Source organism: Puma concolor, chromosome E4, assembly GCF_028749965.1.
Source record: "Puma concolor isolate L17-30 chromosome E4, mPumCon1.1.hap2, whole genome shotgun sequence".
Lineage (NCBI taxonomy): Eukaryota > Metazoa > Chordata > Mammalia > Carnivora > Felidae > Puma > Puma concolor.
The window spans coordinates 39,597,655-39,617,012 of NC_141683.1; the positions used below are offsets into that span (position 1 = coordinate 39,597,655).

General features: G+C 39.2%; 1 protein-coding gene across 6 annotated transcripts; it reads right to left on the bottom strand.

The window, feature by feature from the left end:
* Positions 1 to 215: 215 nt before the first annotated feature.
* ANGEL2 (angel homolog 2) lies at positions 216 to 18,978 on the bottom strand. 6 transcript variants are annotated; one of them, XM_086693764.1, is made up of 9 exons: positions 18,861 to 18,978; positions 16,077 to 16,402; positions 11,251 to 11,507; positions 10,029 to 10,098; positions 8,479 to 8,900; positions 7,330 to 7,456; positions 6,867 to 6,924; positions 4,015 to 4,178; positions 216 to 2,170 (listed from the first exon to the last, which is right to left on the bottom strand). In XM_086693764.1, exons 2-9 carry the CDS (start codon positions 16,393 to 16,395, stop codon positions 2,019 to 2,021), a joined length of 1,569 nt encoding a protein of 522 aa, XP_086549890.1. In that variant the 5' UTR covers positions 16,396 to 16,402; positions 18,861 to 18,978; the 3' UTR covers positions 216 to 2,018. The 6 variants fall into 6 exon arrangements, with proteins under 6 accessions (XP_086549890.1, XP_025776921.1, XP_086549888.1 ...); XM_025921136.2 differs by having other exon boundaries at positions 18,820 to 18,959; XM_086693762.1 differs by lacking the exon at positions 18,861 to 18,978 and adding an exon at positions 18,660 to 18,748.
* Positions 18,979 to 19,358: the final 380 nt, after the last annotated feature.

Consider the following 19,358-nt stretch of genomic DNA (forward strand, 5'->3'; position numbering starts at 1 on the left):
CTTCAGCCAGGGGGGGATCTGGCTTCTGCAATGAACCGGGTTTAAATGCCTTTGGCGGGTACGTACAAGGCTCCAACAGAGTTTCCGATTCTTCTGACCGTAAAAAGTAAAGACAAGTAGATAATTAATTTTAGTGGAGCTTTAAAAACCTGTGGGAAGGTTATTACATGGACGCTTTGGCCTCCAGTTCACAAAACACTACTACACTTTATAGGTTAAAGTAGAAAGCATTTTTATGGATTAACTCTACAAAGTGAAGCACATGAAAAGGGCCTAAAGTCAATATATTAATCAGGATATAAAACATTAAGTTTTCACAGAGGTTTTCAGGGATGTTAGTTTGCCAACAACGACCTATACACAAAATTATTTGTTAATAAACTCACGTAACACAAAGCGGTACTTAATGAATTTTCTTTTTTCTTTCCCCAATATTAAAAGGGATTAATTACACTATTATTATTTGATGGCAACAATATCTGCTAATTAGAACACTGAATATTCTGCAAACTGTTACTAGAAAATGTGGAAAATCTTAGAACTACAGGTAATACTGTAAGTAAAAACCCAAAAAAGTGAGAAATGAAACATTTAAAAATAATTGCTTATTACAATTTTTACTAGGCAAATCCTTATAACCCACATGCTTTGTTCAGGTAGTCATCTGATTTATTTTGTTAAAAAATAACTGTAGTCAATATACTTTCGTACAAAAACCTTTGAAGTCCAGGACTTGGAGGAACTACTGCTTTCTAATTTCACAGGAGTCATTCTACGAAGAATGCCCGTTGTAGAAACTTTTATAATTCGGTGTAATTCAAATATAAAATTACTACTTAGTAAAAACGCACATAACTCTTTGATCCTAATGCCTCAAAAAAGGGGACATTTTCACTTTTTCGGTTTTAAAATTTTTGATTCAAACATTCACTTAGTGCCAGCTGTGAGACTAATTAGACCTGCTCTTAACCACTTTACAAAAAAAAATGTCAGCACCATGCACACTGCGGCCTCATGATAAAAGAAAACAAAGTAGCTAACATCTTAGAAACAAAACGACTAAGCTTAAATTACTACTTGCGAGTATTAGGTCTCCAAGTTGGTATCTCCCCACTAGTTTTGCGGGCTTCCTAAGTATCTGAGGCAAAACCAAAACAATCTTATAGCTGACATTTTGTTCTAAAGACAAGCTTCCTAATAAATTAAATTTCTATAGAACTGGTTCAGAAAAATAAAGTCTCTCCCCCAACCTAGGGATGTCTTCCTGAAATGGAATAGAAAAAAGGAAAAAAAAATTGCTAGGGAAATGAAAGCGTTAAAACCCAGTCTCTGCCTCTTTCTGGCATGCTGGAATGGCCTGTCCCACAGGATGGAAAAGAGAGGGCATGTGTAAAACTCCTCTCCTACTACATTTCCCAACAAAATGTAGACACATTACATGGCTCAGGATAGTAATAAGCTGGATTAAGCAATTTGTACAATTTTAGAAAGCATCATTACGCCCCCTCAAAACCAAACTAAAATGGTTGGTTAGACACTTGTGAACGACCCAGTGATTTCTGAGATGAATTAGGACTTGACAAACAGATGGTCCACACAATGAAATCAAGCCTTCTGGAAGGGAAATGAGTTGTGGTTTGCAAGAACTCAGAGATACTTTGGATCCACTGTAAAGCTTGCCAAAAACATCAACCGAAATTCTTTACTAACACTAGAGGATGCGCTATATTTAAAAATCACTGTCAATTTTACTGGGATTTAGGATAAAAAATATTTACAACTCTTTTACAACAAGGAGGGAGCATTTAGAACTCACTGGTCAGGAAAATACTTTTTCATTATTACAAAGAAAATTGTTGTAAACTTGTTTCTTCCGACATCTGTTTGAAGCCTTGAACAGAACCTCTTCCGAAACTCCACAGCGCAAAAATAAACATGCAAACTCTCAAGAGCTATTTTACACTTTGTGAAAAAGAATACAAATTGGACACAAAAGTATATGTGTCATCAAAGAAGAGTCACAGCTCAAGTCTGAACTTAGCCAATAAAGGCAGATGATCCGAAGAGTTATTTTCATTTGGAAGTCCATTAACAGTCCATAAGTCTTGTTCTGTAAGGAGTGATAGTCTGGCCAGAAGTTTCAAGCCACCAACCAGAGCAACTTCAGCTCCTACATTAAAGAAACACATTAATATTTAGCATAACTGTGTCAACAGGTCACTGTAAATGAATCACAAGTCTTTATTTTTTAAAAAAATGATGATCAGGAACTTCAGATCCCTCTAGAAGTCTAACAGGAAACAGTTCTTAGAATATGACTAAATTTCATTTAATTTTTTGAAGTTTATTCATTTTGATAGGGAGAGAGAGAGGGAGTGCACGTGTGAGTAGAGGAGGGGCAGGAAGAGGGGGAGAGAGAACCTCAGGCAGGCCCAGTGCTGTCAGTGCAAAGCCCGATGCGAGGCTTGATCCGACAACCCTGGGATCATGACCTGAGCCAAAATCAAGAGTCAGATGCTTTAACTGACTGAGCCATCCAGCACCGCATGATTAAATTTCATATTGAGTTATAACCTAATTATAATTCTCAGACACACAGCAGTTTCAGATGTTTGTTTTTTTCTAGTTCAGAGTTTTTTGTTTTCAGTTCTACAAATAATCTTATTTTTCTGTTTGTTTTTTTTAGTAATCTCTATATCCAACATGGGGCTTGAACTCATGACCCTGCGATTAAGCTCTGCCAACCAAGCCAGCCAGATACCCCTGCAAGTAATCTTTAGAAAAAGTATCGGTGTAAAGATAATGTTAGAAGTAATTTGGGATTGACAACTACATAAATTCATTCATCAACTATTCTGTAGTTGTATAAAGCAGAAAGATCCAGCCATGGTGGAATAGGAAGTTTATAAGGTGACTGGAGAGAGAATAAATTAGTAAACCTTGGGGACACCTGGGTGGCTCAGCCAGTTGGGTGGCATTGACAGCTGGCAGCACAGAGCCTGCTTGGGATTCTCTCTCTGCCCCTCCCTGCTCATGCTCTCTCTCTCTCAAAAATAAACATTAAAGAAAAATTAGTATACTTTGGTCCCACAGAGTCAGTGCCCACAGTAGAGAAAGAGGACGTATTCTAACAGGATCACTGGAGATGCTGGTCCACGGCACACTCCCGCCACCTAGTGAACACTTACAGCATGACAACTACCCCTACAACAAATTCAAAGCAGGAAGACTATTTCCTAGACTCGCTCTAGTGGGCAGGGTAAACCAAGTCCTGAGTATTACTAATAGTTATCCTCGGTAGGAAGGAAAACACAAACAGGAGAAAAAAGGAAAAAAGGAAAGTAGTAAAAAAAAAAAGGGGGGGTGGAATCAGAAAAGACAAAACATCTGCCCACATTTTGGACTTTCGAAGTTTTCTGAATGGTATTTTTTTGACTGCCAGTCATTTTGAACTGCATTTTCTTCTCCACATCAAATCATTTGGTTAATATTTAAAACCTTACTTTCACTGAATCATACAAGGAGAAGTGTTTTATCACCTTCGCTTTTTGAAACCACATATTCACATAATGGACTTATCGATCTGGAAAGATCCAGTATTCCAGGGTCTATAGGACAACACTATCTATTGCTGGCAGTATAGGCAAGGTCCTCCAATGAAGGCAGCATGTCTCAGTAAAACTTAACTACAAAATATCTGATGTTGCTGTCACAAGAAAAACAGTACACTTATGGCAAGTAAAACCAATAAAATGAAAACCAAGAAGCTGACTGGAACTGGAAGGAGGCACTAAGGACAGACATCGTAGGCAATAACTTGCTTTGAGGTGCATCACTGCCTCTGTGTTTTGCAGGGGATTAGCTGGTAAACTCAAATATATTACCAATTTCAAAATATTTTAAACTTTTAAGTCTAGAACTTCACCAGATGTTTAGCTGACCCTCTCAGCCTCAGCCCTGAGGTTTTAGTTACTGTATTCTCAGGCACAATGTAAGATCGCACGCATTCTTTACCTGGCTGCCCAGCAACGTCTTCCTTTTCGGCAGAATAGAAAATATAATCCACAGTTATGGCACTTCGGGAATGACAAGTGGTCACTTCTGGAATTCCAGTGTCAGGAAAATAATGTGAATAAACAGACGACAAGCTGAAATGGTGGTGTAAATTTGAAGATAATCTAAAATGAAAAGAAAAAGTGTTTAGCATCCATCAAGTTTTTGATTTTTAGAACTCCTCCTATTTATTTATTTTTAATGTTTATTTATTTTTGAGAGACAGAGGGTGAATGAGGGAAGGGCAGAGAGATAGAGAGAGAGAGAGAGAGAGAGAGAGAGAGAGAGAGAGAGAAAGGAGACACAGAATATGAAGCAGGCTCCAGGCTCTGAGCTGTCAGCACAGAGCCTGATGCGGGACTTGAATCCACAGACCACGAGATCATGACCTGAGGTGACGTCGTCGGAGGCTCAACTGACTGAGCCACCCAGGCACCCCTAGAATTCCTCCTTTTTAAAGCACTTTCTCACTTAATATCCAGACAAAACCAGGCATTCAGACAAGCTTTTTAGAAGAGACAATATCACAATCTGACATTCATTTATTCATGTAGGGATATCCAAAACCCATTAACAAGGCTGTGACACACAGAGGGAAAAAGCTCAATAATTAACATACTAATGTGATTTATTATTAATTGTAACATATTTGAGAGCCCCCACTTACTAATACATATTCTAAAACAATTTATAAGTTATTTGTTGTTATACATTTAATTTAATTTAATGACAGCACACAAATGGGGGAAAGGTACAGAGGAAGAAGGAGGAGGGGGAGAGACAGGAGAGAGGCTCGGGGGCGGGAAGGGAGAGAGGGAGAGAGAGACAATCTTAAGCAGGATCCATGCTCAGTGCGGAGCTGATGCACGGCTCGATCCCGTGACCCTGAGATCATTACCTGAGATGACAATCAAGAGTTGGATGCTCAATCAACTAAGCCACCCAGGCGCTCCTGTTGTGTTTTTAAGAAAAAGTAGCCTTTATGAATGTTATGTAGAGTCTGCCAGACTTTCATTGTCAGAGGGCCATATTTTTCTATGATTATTCTTGCTGTGATATATCAGATAATTTTGTACTGCATCTTAAAACAGGTTCTGTAATGGTTTATATTTATCCCATGCTACACATACATGTGATATACTAAATAAAGGGTTTAAAAATCATTTCCTATAAACATATCTTGAAGATTAAAGGTCTTTTATATCATGGAAAATTTTTTTTTAACTTTCTAAAATTCAACAAAAATTTAACAAATATCTACTAAGTTCTAAGCACTATCTTAGGTGCTTAAGATACACATATAAAGATGCTGCCCTGCTTTTTAAAAAGCTCAATGTCAGGGGCGCCTGGGTGGCTCAGCTGGTTAAGCATCCAACTTCAGCTCAGGTCATGATTTCACAGTTCCTGAGTTCAAGCCCTGTGTTGGGCTCTGTGCTGACAGCTCAGAGCCTGGAGCCTGCTTCGGATTCTGTGTCTCCCTCTCTCTCTGCCCTTCCCTTGCTCGCGCTCTGTCTCTCTCAAAGACAAACATTAAAAGAAAGAAAAAAGCTCAATGTCAAAGAACAAAGGTAACTGTTTCAAAATGCCCTTACTTTCAAGTTTTAGCAACATTTTATGTCTAAGAACTTATATTTACAACACTATTAAATGTAAAATATGTCTCCTGCAAACTGTTCTCTATCAATTTTTTGGTGTATAGATATAAGCTCGGCATATAAGCACACTATATTTATATACAGATACTTAAAAGTATCTTTTCTTATACCCCATTTTGTTATAAAAACATTTTAGAATTACTCAAAACCAAATATTTGTAAGTCAGATTAGCCTTTTTATTAATCTTACTCAGGGAAGTTTTTACTATATTTGAAAGGTTTAATCATGAATTTTTAAATATTCTTTTTTAAAATTTCAAAAACTATTACTTCCTATCTTACTAGGTTCTTACATATGAGAGAATATTTTGTCAAAACAAGGTATACAAAATATAGTAAGACTGAGAAGAAAGCAGATAAAATGAGTAAGAGGTGATTCTAATTTGGTCCCTAAATATAAACGTTAAAACAAACATTAAAATACGAATAAAAGGGCTACGATATAAAATCAAGACATTTCAAGAATCTCCCAAAGAGATAAGATAAGATCTCCATCCTGTTGTATTAATATTCATCTGTTTCTCAACCATAGCCCCAAATATTCATGCATCTTTGATAACCGGTAATCCAGGCATCTTCACCCCTCCACCTTTGACAACCCTTTCCTGTAGTTTAAGAGATGTAAATGTCTTTATAAAGTATTTATAAAATTTAAATATAATTATTCATGCTGGTATATCCTTTTTTTGGGTCAATTCCCCTATAAACTGTTAAGATCCAGTAAGTCAAAGGAGGCTAAGCATGGTATTTTCCTGTGATCTTGACCTTTGTTAAAGGACGTAATAGCGATCAATTTCTGAGTACTAGCTGGCCCAGGTGCAGGGACAGGCTCTTTGCTTTAAATAACACTGCCTTAAGCCCCTCGTAAGAGTCAAACATCAAGCTTTCCATGCTTTATCTTACGCTATCCTCACAACTACCCAAATTATAGGTAAGGAAACTGAATTGCAGAGATCTTAATTTTCTTGCTCAAAATTACACAGCTAAAATGTAGCAAAGTTAGGATTGGAACGCAGGTCTGTTTGACTCAAGAGCCAGTCTTCTTCATCAGCATGGAATAACATAATTTTCATTTTTTATCCAAAGAGATTTTTGAGAAATGATTTTTTTACCCAACTAAAGTTAGTAAATGTCTATTGTTGGCTTTTCAGAACTCACTTTTCAGCTGTCACTAGGACCTCTGTTTTGTCCAGCTCTGTTTGTGTCAGATCACCATCTGTAAGAACAAAGAGAAATATATTAAACTATCAATATACTCTTTTGTTCTAGTTTGCCACAGAATAGTCCTCTTACGCTAGGAACAATATTTAAGATCTATCTAGTTTTGACAGGATGCCTAGTTAAATGTTTCATCCGGGAATCTGTATGTTTTGATGGTCTCCATAATTAGCAAAACTGATTTCCAAAACAACATGCAAGTAATTCATGCAGATAATTCTGGAAGGCCAACTTAAAAATGGTAAATTTAGAGTTCTTTAACAAAGAATTGAACAAGTAAGCATTATGTTTTTATATATGAATATTCATCCCTGAGATGGCATCCCTTGAAAATTTTAGTTTTAGGTCTTCAAAGGGAACACTACTATCAAGGAGACTGGCAAAATATACTGCAAACACTTACCTGTCTTTTCTACTTTTGGTAACTGCTGTACCTCATACACACAGTTCTGTGAGATACCTAGGTTTGGGGGCCAAATTGGAATAGATAAAATTCTTTGTCCCCGTGAAGACTGTTCCTGGCCAGATACCTAAACAAAATTTCAACAGGTATCTTAAGTGAATAGATTTTAAGTAGTTTATGTATTGAAAAGTTTATGTCTTAAATAAGAAGAGGAAATCCAAGAATGGTAAATATTACCCTTTCTTTATCATAGAAAGTGATTATTTGTGCTTTACAAAATCTTATTCAAATATAGTTCAGAAAAAAAGTTACTGTTTACATAAAAATGGCAATCTTTTCCCACACGTTATTCTAATTTGGACATCTACATGATCTATAGCTTTAGACTAATGCTGCACCCCCCCTTTTTGCTCCCTGCAACAGAGCTCCTATCATATAAAATACTTAGAGAGATCAACTCTCACAAAATTTTAAACCATCACTGAAAACTCAGCGGTGGAGAGTTTATTTTGGTTAAAATCCTGAAGATGAAATAAATGATCTGAAGCAACAGAGAGCACAATGAAGAAAAAAACATGGGATAAACATGGGATATAGGCAACTAAGGAATTAAAATATTTACCATTATGAAAAGGAAGATGAGCATACTAAAGAAATATTAAATTACTGTTTTGCCAACTACACTGTCCACATCCAGCATTCAAAATTCCGTTCTACCCCCTTATGAATAGTTCCTTATTTATGAAGTATTTTTTTAAAAGTTTAGTCGTTCAGTATGCTCCGCACGCAACGTGGCTTGAACTCACGACTCTGAGATCCAGAGTCACATGTTCTACTGACTGAGCCGGCCAAGCGCCCCTTTACGAAGTACTGTCTGTCAATGCTTTTATTTTTTCTTCTTCTCCCCCATTTAGGATATTTTGCTGCCTGCCAATTCCTCCAAGCAGAATGTTGCCACAGATAGATGGGAAAGCTGAAATTCAACCAAGTGAACACAATTACTCATTAGTAGTTGGGAAAACCATCATAGCTTGGTGAAGTGAGGGTACTGGGTCATCTGAGGTTTTCAACAGCCGTATGACAACGATCCTCACGCTATAGGAACAGAGACTACGTCCGTTTCCTACTAACCATGAAGCAAGCACTTACCTTTCCGATGGCGAGTCCTTCATAATTCAATTTTCCTTCCTTTATAAAACTATAGAGTGGAGAACCAGGAACAGAATTAAAGTCACCGCACATCACGATAGGGCAGAAGCTGCCGTCTTTCTGATGGGCAACACTGGAAATCTCTGCCAGAAGCATCGCCAGTTGGGTCAGCTTAATATCCCCTCGCCTTGGATTATACAAGAGATGTGTGTTAGCTACACAGATCACAGGAGAGGCAGCACGTGGAAGTTTGGGCTGCAGGAGTAACACTAATCCAACGTTGTCTCTGTCCAACAGAGGGACATCACGGCGGTAGAATTCCACTGGGTTCACTGATAAGAGTGAAAACTTGGAATGTTTGAAGCAAATGGCACAGCCGTCGGGTTTCCTTCCTGTCCGCATCTTGTATTCACAGTGATAACCTATAAGAAAGGCATAAATTTAACACAAGGGACTACCACTATAAACATACATATGGCAAAACACAGCTCTCCTGATATCTTTGAACAATGTTTATCAAAGTGTATCCTGCAAAACATTAACAATGTAGGATGTTAAGTTTGGGACTGGGTCTAGGTCCTAGGAATGGGTCTCTTCACTTGCAGACTTTAGTCTCCAATATGTTAATGTGCCATCATCACGCTGTCATTTCCATCCTAGTAAAAGTTGTGACAAAGACTATATAAGGGCTTACGATAATCTACCACCACCATCCCCACCCCTGCTATGGCACATCTCTGACCTTTTTGCCTATAACTCCTCCCCTGTTCCACTCAACACGCACCTGCCTCCTCACCTGCCTTGAAGCACTCCTACGTCAGGGTCTTTGCTTTGCTATTTCCGCTGTCTGGAATGCTATAGGCGTGGCTTGTTCCTTCACCTCCTTCAAGTCTTTGCGGGAATGTTACCTACCTTCTCTGATCATTGTTTAAGAGTGAAACCTGACCCATTCTACTTTCCTGCTTTTCTCCAAAATTATCATTACCTAGTGTGCTATTTAAGTATTTATTTGACTTGTTGTCAGCCTTCCTCCACCAGAATGTAGGCTCCACAAGGACAGAGCCTTTTTATCTATTTGCTCACTGCTGTACCACCACAGTGCATAGGATATAGTAGGCATTCAAAAAATATTTGCCGAGGAAGGAATGCAAAGTAGGCAGCATTTCTCAAACAGATGCACTGTTTCTAGAAGTGTTCACTTATCAAGTAGGTTTTTAGCTTCTACCCATTCGCTAACCAGACAGAATGATCTGATACAGAACTTAGAATCTGAGAGGTCTAGCTGTGGGTACAGCAACTACTGGAAAGGAAGCTAATTAGAGATTCTTACATGCTTTTCTGTTTGAATTAAAATGCCATATGAACACAAAAGTTTCCACCTGAAATACCTCAATCTCTTCCTGACTTTTTGAAATGGATATTAAGTTTTTTTCAAAATTAAGATTTTTTTTGCCCAATATACCAACCACACATCTTTGTCAGCAAGTTATGCTTTCACAGCATGCAAATCTTCCAAAATAAATCTGGCTAAAATAAAAGTTACATTGTACCCAAAGATTCCAAACTGGGTCTGATTTCTGCTCCATAATGATCTTCTTGAACTTCTTGCAAACAAAGTACCTTGGAAGAAAAACATGGTGTGAATTAAAACAGAGCCCAAATATGAACTTTCTGGTGCTTTCGTCTTTAAAAACAGGCTTTTAAAATTCTAAAAACCTAATGAAACTTGAAATAAAAGACATAATCCTTTTCTTCTTTTTAACTATCAAATTAACGTTTCCAAATTTGATCAGTTCCCCAAACCCTGGCCTTTAAATACATGAAGCTCTCTCTCTTACTATCTGAAACTTGTATTTTCCAAAAGAAATCTTTTTAATTTACATGTTGGAGTCTTTTTCTTGAATTAAAATGTTCCTTTTTACTAAGTCCTTCTTGAATTAAAATGTTCCTTAGTACTATGTCCTTTTAGTACTTTCCTGAGGTCATTTCTTTGAATGCCATCATCTAGGTTTTTTTTTTTTTTAATTTTTTTTTCAACGTTTATTTATTTATTTGGGACAGAGAGAGACAGAGCATGAACGGGGGAGGGGCAGAGAGAGAGGGAGACACAGAATCGGAAACAGGATCCAGGCTCTGAGCCATCAGCCCAGAGCCTGACGCGGGGCTCGAACTCACGGACCGCGAGATCGTGACCTGGCTGAAGTCGGACGCTTAACCGACTGCGCCACCCAGGCGCCCCTAGTTTTTTTTTTAATGTTTATTTATTTTTGGGACAGAGAGAGACAGAGCATGAACGGGGGAGGGGCAGAGAGAGAGGGAGACACAGAATCGGAAACAGGATCCAGGCTCTGAGCCATCAGCCCAGAGCCTGAGGCGGGGCTCGAACTCACGGACTGCGAGATCGTGACCTGGCTGAAGCCGGACGCCTAACGGACTGCGCCACCCAGGCGCCCCGTCATCATCTAGATTTTTACAAGAATGATTTACATTTCAAGTCAAAGGAAACCGTTACTAAATAAATACTTCATATACTGCCAGTCCCTGTCTCAAAACTGACGGATAAGTAGAACTTTTTGGATCTTTTTTGAAATTTTAGTGATTATTTATACCAACAACCATTAGCAAATGACTCTTTGGAAGTCATGTTATGTTGTTAAAAACTGTCCCATCACTGTATTTAAAACCTTCTCATACCACAAACGAAAGGGATAAAACCATTCAGTACACAAGTGAACTTTTATGTGAAGAATTTTGATGATATTCTGCACTTACATCTGCATCAAAGTGTTTAATTTCTTTCAAAATATTGGGAAACCTAAAACTCCAGTGTAAAACTGGCTGCCGGCAGTGTCTATAGAGGTGTGAATTGTCTTCCAATAAATCTTGTGAAAGTATATTATAGGACATCACTGAGAAGTCAAACTTGTTATCGCTGTCTTCACATTTGGGGTCAACATTTTTGTCTCCTAGGATCTTCGTCTTGTCTTTATTATGGTTACATATATATTCCCAATGCCGTTGTATTGTGCCTGTTAAAATATATTGAACAACATATAAAGAGTTAATGAAAAACAAACCATCAATTTTCCTTATGTCAGTATTTTCTTGCCTTTTAAAAATTCCTACAGGCAATGAACAGAACGTTTTCCCCTAGGAAATGGCAACATAGCACTAAGTAACTGGAAGTTGTCATCAAATTGATTACAAAGGCAGTAAAATGATATAATGACTGACCAACAGGTACAAAACAAGTTTAAAAGGATCTGGCAAGTCATTTTGGAGACTTGAGAGTGTGTTAATAAAGCTAAGACTGAATAGGGGTCCTAGTTTCTCACTTACTTATGGTTAACAAGTGGCTCTGCCAGAGAAGCTCAGCAACTTCATAACCATAACAATATACAGTTGACCCTTGAACAATGCGGGGGGAGGGGGGTCAAAAGCACGTCAAAAGCATCTGCATAAAACTTCTGACTCCCCCAAAACTTAACTAGTAATAGCTTACCGTTGACTGGAAGTCTTACTGGTAACATAAACAGTAGATTAGCACATAATTTGTATGTTATATGTATTATATACTGTATTCTTACAACCAAGTAAGCTAGAGAAAAGAAATCATTATTAAGAAAATCATAAAGAAGAGAAAACACATTTACAGTGCTGTGTCATACTTATCAGAAAAGCACACGTGTAAGTGGACCTACGCAGTTTGTGTATTGTTCAAAGGTCAACTGTATTTGAATGTCACAGTTGACTGTTCAGTAAGATGATTTTGCACTATATTTTATTTCCTATGAGTAAGATAAGATCATCAAATGATTAAGTTCTAGCAAGAACTCATCTCAGAATTCTGGTTTAGACATGAATGAAGGGTGTATGATGCCAACATGTGGAAGCAGTATTTAGTGGAATGATGCAAACGAAATGAACACAAGAATTCTTTTTAATGCACACCAAAGCAAAAGTTAGAGAGAACACAGGTGCAGAATGCTAGTAAATGGTAAGGGCTGGCTGAAGAGCCCAGCATGCAGTGAGCGACCAGGAATTGTGATAGTTTACATTCTGCAAAGACACAATACGAGAGGAGAATCAGACAGCACGAGATTTTTCAACTATAGGTAGTCCTCGACTTAGAAACGACCTGCACACACACGCAAATGTACATACACCCCTTTGACCTTGTCTCTCTCACCCCACCATTAAGGAGGATACTCTTACTGCCATGGAAACCATGAAGAAAAATGTGGAAGTTTTAGAGATTCCATGAGCTCAACAGAAGGGGAAAACAAAGGGAAGAACTTGGGAAAACAGGTTTGGAGATGGACTTTCAAGCATGATTAAAATTACATGAAAAACCTCAGTCCTAGAACATCTTCCTTCTCCTACATGAAGGTTTTTGCTTCACTGGATTACAATACCTAGGATTCCACTAATTAAAAATTAAATTGAGGAAAAATATTCTATACATAGGGGAAAAAAAGACCAAAAGGAAACACACCAGTATTTTTAAGAGCGGTTATTTCTGAGTGAAGGACTGCGGATGATTTTTCTAAATCGTCTACAATGATGATATATTTACAATCAAAGTATCAATAAACTCTGTAGAAATGCCAATAAAGTAAAAAATTTTTAAATATCCTCTGGTAAACATGTTTAATGTCTGCTGCATGGAGGGAATAGAGATTTTGACCAGAGGCTCGAAGAGGAAGATAATTTTTATGAATAGTGAGGTCTGGGTGTAACGTGGTGCTGGGAGACATACGATACCATGAAGGTACTAAGCGCCTGAGAAGGGCAAAGAAAAAAAAGGTGGAAGGAAAGAAAACCAAACTCAACAAAAGTCTTCAAGGATTACAGAACTTAGCCTACAGCTTGTCCTATACCCAGGAAAGGGATGGAAACCATATTCTTCCCTATCCTTCACTGAATAAAGAGAATCCTACCTGCAAAGGCCCAGAACTACACCTAATTGTACTGACTCCACAGAACTACCCTGAGATTTGTAACATAGTTTGTATGGGGAAAACGGAAACTGATGATCCACAACTGATTCTCAAGAACTAATTATCTAGAACACAATTCATTCATAAATTGGGGACTGTCTATTGATGGTTTTTAGCCACAAATCATAGTCTTTGTATGTATACGAGATGCAAAGGGCTCTAGTCATGCAAACAAAATGCAAGCCACCATCACAAAGTTACAGCCCTACCCTGGAGCCACCATCATATTAAGATATGAAAAATGAAGGTCTAAAAAAGGTGTTCATATTTTCCTATAAAATATGTATATGTAAGGGCACAGAAATGCACTGAGAATTGTATAGTCCTGGCAAGTGTTTGTAAGCCAACTCTTCTTGCAGTTCCATTTCTGAAGTAACTGAAACCATCAGATTATCTAATTAAAGAGTGGCTTTCAACCTTCTCAAGCTTGTATAACTCTTTGGCATTACTTTTCGTGTCATGACCATCAATCCCTAATAGACTGGGGCTGGCTGATGGGGTAAATACATATTTTCTCCTGACCACATTTGCTTTTAATAAACATACAGAAATGTGTTTGAGAGCTAGGGTTCCATGGAAGACAATCAGAAGACGACTGAGAGAGGACAGTCTTTGGCCTTCATCTACTTCACAACATACAGTCACACTACAAAAGCTTATATACCTTCCATGTCAGGAGGAACAAGGTGATCACAGCAGAGAAGACAGATGAATCAAAGAAAGTAAGCAATAGGCCTGATCAGGTTTTTAGGGCGCCTAATTAAAAAGTCATAATTGTGTCACACAATTCCTTCAAATACCACTTTAAAGTGATAGGCAAGTTAGAAGGCTGTTCTCTTGATTGAAAAGTATTAGTGAATTATCGGAAGTCACAAATATGGCTTAACGAAGAGCATTTTCCTTATTCACAATACCTAGGAAGAATGGACATATAAAGAGTCAGGTCGCAATCAAAGTTTATCAGTATGTAAATGTCATCCCCAATTCATTAAAGGGAAAACACCACCACCACGATTTTCTGAGTACCTACTATGAAGCCAACAGTGTATTAGGCACTTTGATATGTCTCATTTCATCCTCAACAGGCTTTCAAAGTAGGCATTATTTTACACTTGGAAACCAAGGAGCAGAGAGGCTCCATAGCCTGTCCAAGTTGACACAATTAGTGGTGGGACAGAATGAGAGCAGGGAGTGGTTCCTGAGCCCATGCTTATGTCAGTAAGCCACAACTCCACCTGGGAGCACACCAGATTTACAAAGGCTAAGCGAGAGAGCAGTGTGCTGACCTGATCAACAACGAACACATGAATGAAAAGCCATCTCATGTCATCATACAGCCCTAGATTTACAGGTTATGGATTGACTGTTCTTAGGAACCTAATTTTAATGCCTCTACAATACATCTTTTGTTCATTCAAAAGAATATTGGTTTATGAACACATGCTGTGGTTAAATATTATACAAATAGATTTTCACTTTCGGTGCTTACAATTTCTACTCAAATGTGTAGTAGAATTTCTATTTAAAAGAGCACTAATTAATCATCTAGCTAACCTTCGAGCTCTGACTTCCAAGTGAGACTAACTCTGTACGTCTTCCTTTGACAAACTTATGTCAGCTCTCTACACAGAAACACTTATACGGTCTATTTTCAAATATCTCCAGAGGAATTATCTTCACCAAAAACATAGCCCAGTAAGAAAAACAACTCCAAGTTCCACTGAGATAATTCATACATACTTTGGGGGAGGAGGCAGGGCTGGCAGCACAGAGCGAGTCTAGTGAATTGTAAACAATCTGACAAATCTAGAAATAATCAACATATTTAGAAAAAACTCATTCTCAAAGCTGAAAAAGATGTGGTTCCCTTATTAAAAGATAAGACATCCCACAGACTCAAGATTATATGTATAAACCTCAGTACAATAAATACATTGAGTAAGCTAAAATCTTACTCTGTAAGAAAATATCTTTCAATTAATGATTGTGTGTCTTTAAGAATATCCTTTGGTCTTACATTAAAAAGTTAGCATTAAAAATAAAAACATGAGGGGCACCTGGCTGGGTCAGTCAGTGGAACGTGCGACTCTTGATCTCAGGGTTGTGATGTCGAGTCCCATGTTGGGTGTGGAGATTACTTAAAAATAAAATCTTTAAAGTAAATAAGCAAATAATAAAAACCTGAAATTTAATTTTTTTATAGCTCTGTGGACTCCCAAGAACATATACCAATTTCTAGAAAGTCTAAGGACCTGTTTTTAAATCAATGGATTTGATAATTATTCTTAAACTTAATGTTTTAATCTAGTCCTACATTCTTTCCCAACCTCATTCTCCCCCTCTCTCTGTCTCTCTCCCTCTCTTTTTATATATAGTTTCCTGCATTTTTACTGTCAGAAATACACAAAAGATAAAAATAGATATAAATCAAGACATCATTTAAAAAAATAATTTCCTTTTTCCTAATAGAAAACTATGGGTTGAAAACAAATACTAAACCCCTCCAAAACCCGGAGGAGGTTTTAAGGATTATCAGATAGGAAAGTTTCCTTCTATGGCTTACATCTATTTCTCCACCAAGATAAACGTCACCTTTACCTTGGTGTTTTCTTCGTTTTGATGAAGGCTCATCTCCCTCAGAGTTCATGATGTAACTAGAGAGATGAATCAAAGAGCTGTGGCTCAGGCTGTCAGGTCTCCAGTTCCAGTACTGAAACGGAGTTCTAGACTCAAACAAACAAGGTGGTCTCCAATGTAGTGAAAAATGCCTACTACTGAAGTATGGGTAAGGAGCACGAGAATAATGTCCAGGCCACCTCATACAACTAGAAATATGTCTGTTCCAGCAACACCTTTGCAGATTCTCCCACGGTGTAGTCCAATCTCTGCCCAGACTCTTCTGGTGATGGGGAAACATGGGGTATCTAAAAGAAATAAATACACTCCTTGAGGTACCACTTTTTGTTCAGCTATAGCACATTAAATCCAAATCTGTCTCCTCAAGGCAAGATAATGCCTGATATTTAAACTTTGGCTTCTAGGGTGGCTGAGTTGGTTAAGCGTCTGTCTCTTGATTTTGGCGCAGGTCATGATCTCATGTTGGTGGGATCGAGTCCCTTGTAGAACTCTGAGCTGAGCATGGAGCCTGCTTAAGATTCTCTCTCTCCCTCTCTCTTTCCCTTTCCCTCTGCCCCTCTCCCCTGCTCATGTGCTGTCTCTCTCTAAATATATATATATGTATATATATTATATAATATAATTATATTATATATATATGAATCTGAAAAAAAAATCTTCAAGATCTATGAAGGACAGGCAAAAGCAGCCATGATTTAATTATTAGTAGCAACACCTCAAAGCTGTCCTTCAACACCTATGAATGGTATTCTAAATACTTAACATAGACTCCACCAGGCTCCCAAAACACCACATACACTTCAAAAAGTCCTCAGTTCAACTGAGAGATTAACCATCAAACTGGTTTTCAGAGTAGACTTCTAGTATCTAATAAACTCTGGATAAATACAATCCACAGCAAACATAAGAGTTAAATCACTATGGAATACATGAGCTGACTACAATTAAAGCCAATCTCTCCTCCAACTTGGGTTTGTAGTAAAAACAGACTTCTGAACAGTTGTTTTTAACCAAGATTACATTTTCCAAACATTTGTATAGCTAAGAAAACAAAAACCTATCACAACTTCACCAAACTACCTCTCTTGCTAATCAGCAGGTGGATAATTTATTTTTCCATCTTTTTTTTTTTTTCATGGCATGCTTCTCCTTGAGGGAAATGAAATGGGATAGAGCTTACTCATTAATAATTCACCAACATTCCAACCAATATACTGATCATCCAAAACATCGCCAAAGTAGTTGAATAATTTGTTCTCAGGCATTCTTAAGAAACAATACAACTCAAGCACCATCTTCTTATGATACTATTCTGGCAAAAATTTTGGATTCACAGGACTTCTATCCTTTCCTAGAATTCATTAAAGGTACACTTCCAAGACAGTATTAATAATGTTCACTTCTACCACCAAAGAAACTTAGTTTAAATAGTATTTACTGTTTTTTTTAACTTTTATATGTTAATTTAAAGGCATTTAAAATTTTTATCATATACTTTTGCTGTTCTATATAATTTATTATAAACTTTTGCATTCTCCAATTGTTCTCTAAATTCAACTTAATTGTAAATCTTTAAAGGCATGACATGGGCATGCTACTCTGCTTTGTGACAACTCTGAAAGCCATAGAGATTTGGGTGCTTGGTCCATGCTAATAAGCTACCATGTTGCCATATAATACTCGTGGCTGCAAAACTTATTCTTTGTATTTCTAGTTACTTATAGAGACGTCTTTTGCTCTTAAGATGATAAGCTCCTTCAAGGCCAGAGCTTTCTTACTCATTTTAATCCTGGCCTCTTCCCAAGTGCCTAGCACAGTGCCTGGCACACAGCTGGTACTCAGGAAAACACTGTTGAACTGAATTGTCATCAAGCCCGGACTATAGGAGATTAAAACCGGATCCCCATAATATATAATAATTAATACAGTGCTGTTTCCCAGGTGCGGTATACCAGTCCGTTTCATACGGTACACAATTAAACTTTTCGATTTTTCACATCTAAGTATTTATTAGGAAAAAACCCATAATCAGTACATCAAACCCAAGATTTCACGGGTACTGCTTGGGGCGATGCTAATATAAGCAGCACTACTTAAGTGCTTTTTCAAAAAAATGAGTCAATTTCAAGAAAAATGCAGTAAACACAAGTGTGGAACGAGAATTCGGTAATAATCGTAAAGGCTGGTACACAAATGACTCAAGTTTGAGAGAGAGACACTAACATCGCAAACAGCAAACCCCCGGGCGTGCGTGCGATGCGCGCGCCTCTCGGGGTCAGGCCGCCCCGGGACCTACTGCAGACCGGCGGCTTCCCCGCGGACGCTCAGCTCCCGGCGGGTGCCGAGGCCTGGGAGGAGGCCGGGGACCGGGGCGGGGGTTCAGGCTGGCTCGGGGGCAGGGCTGGGGGAAAGAGGGCCGGGGCTCCAAGGCCCAGCCAGGTCGGGAAGGCACTAGCCCTGCGGGCGATGGATCGCCCCGGGCCCGACCCGGGCCGGCCCGGCCCGCGTCGGCCAAGCGTCCCGCCGGCTCCGCGCCGGGTTTACCTATCCCTCGGGGTCTCCGGAGGCTCGTCCCGGCGGCACCGCCGCCCGGACCCTCTTCCTCCTTCCTCCCCCAGCCCGCCCCGCCCCGGGTTTACCCGGGCCGCCCCCCCCCCCGCCCCTCCCTCCTCCCTCCTCCCTCCTGCCACCCAGCCCTACTGACCGGCCTCTTCCCACCACACAGCGGCCGTAGCCCCTCCTCACACAGCGCCACGCTTCCATTTTCTCCTCTGCGGTCGTCCAGTTCCCAGGCTCGGGGCTCGACCTCTACACCCGATGCGGCGGCCGAAAGCACCAGGGGCTCCCCATCACTAGACGTCGGGACTCCCGGCCGGGCTGCAAGGCATGCTGGGAGGTTCGGGCTCGCCGGCCGCCAAGTCCCCATCTTGCGCCGCGAAAGTCTGCGAATTACAACTCCGAATTGCGTTCAAGTAGCATGCGCAGAGCGGGGGAAGCATGGGCGGCCATTTCGGAATAGGGCAAACACCCGACTTCTGTCTTAAAGAAACAAGAACTAAACTAAGAGCCGAACAGCTCTGTGTAGGCCTACGGGAGGGTAGGAGGTGGTGACTTCGTGAGAGCTAAGAAGAAAAAAACGTGTTTTAGCGTATTTTTATGATGTCCTTGGGAGATTCAAAAGGCGGACGCCCTAGGTGGGGAACAGTGTACCCGTAGAACTGTGATACCAAGGGTTTTTGCAGT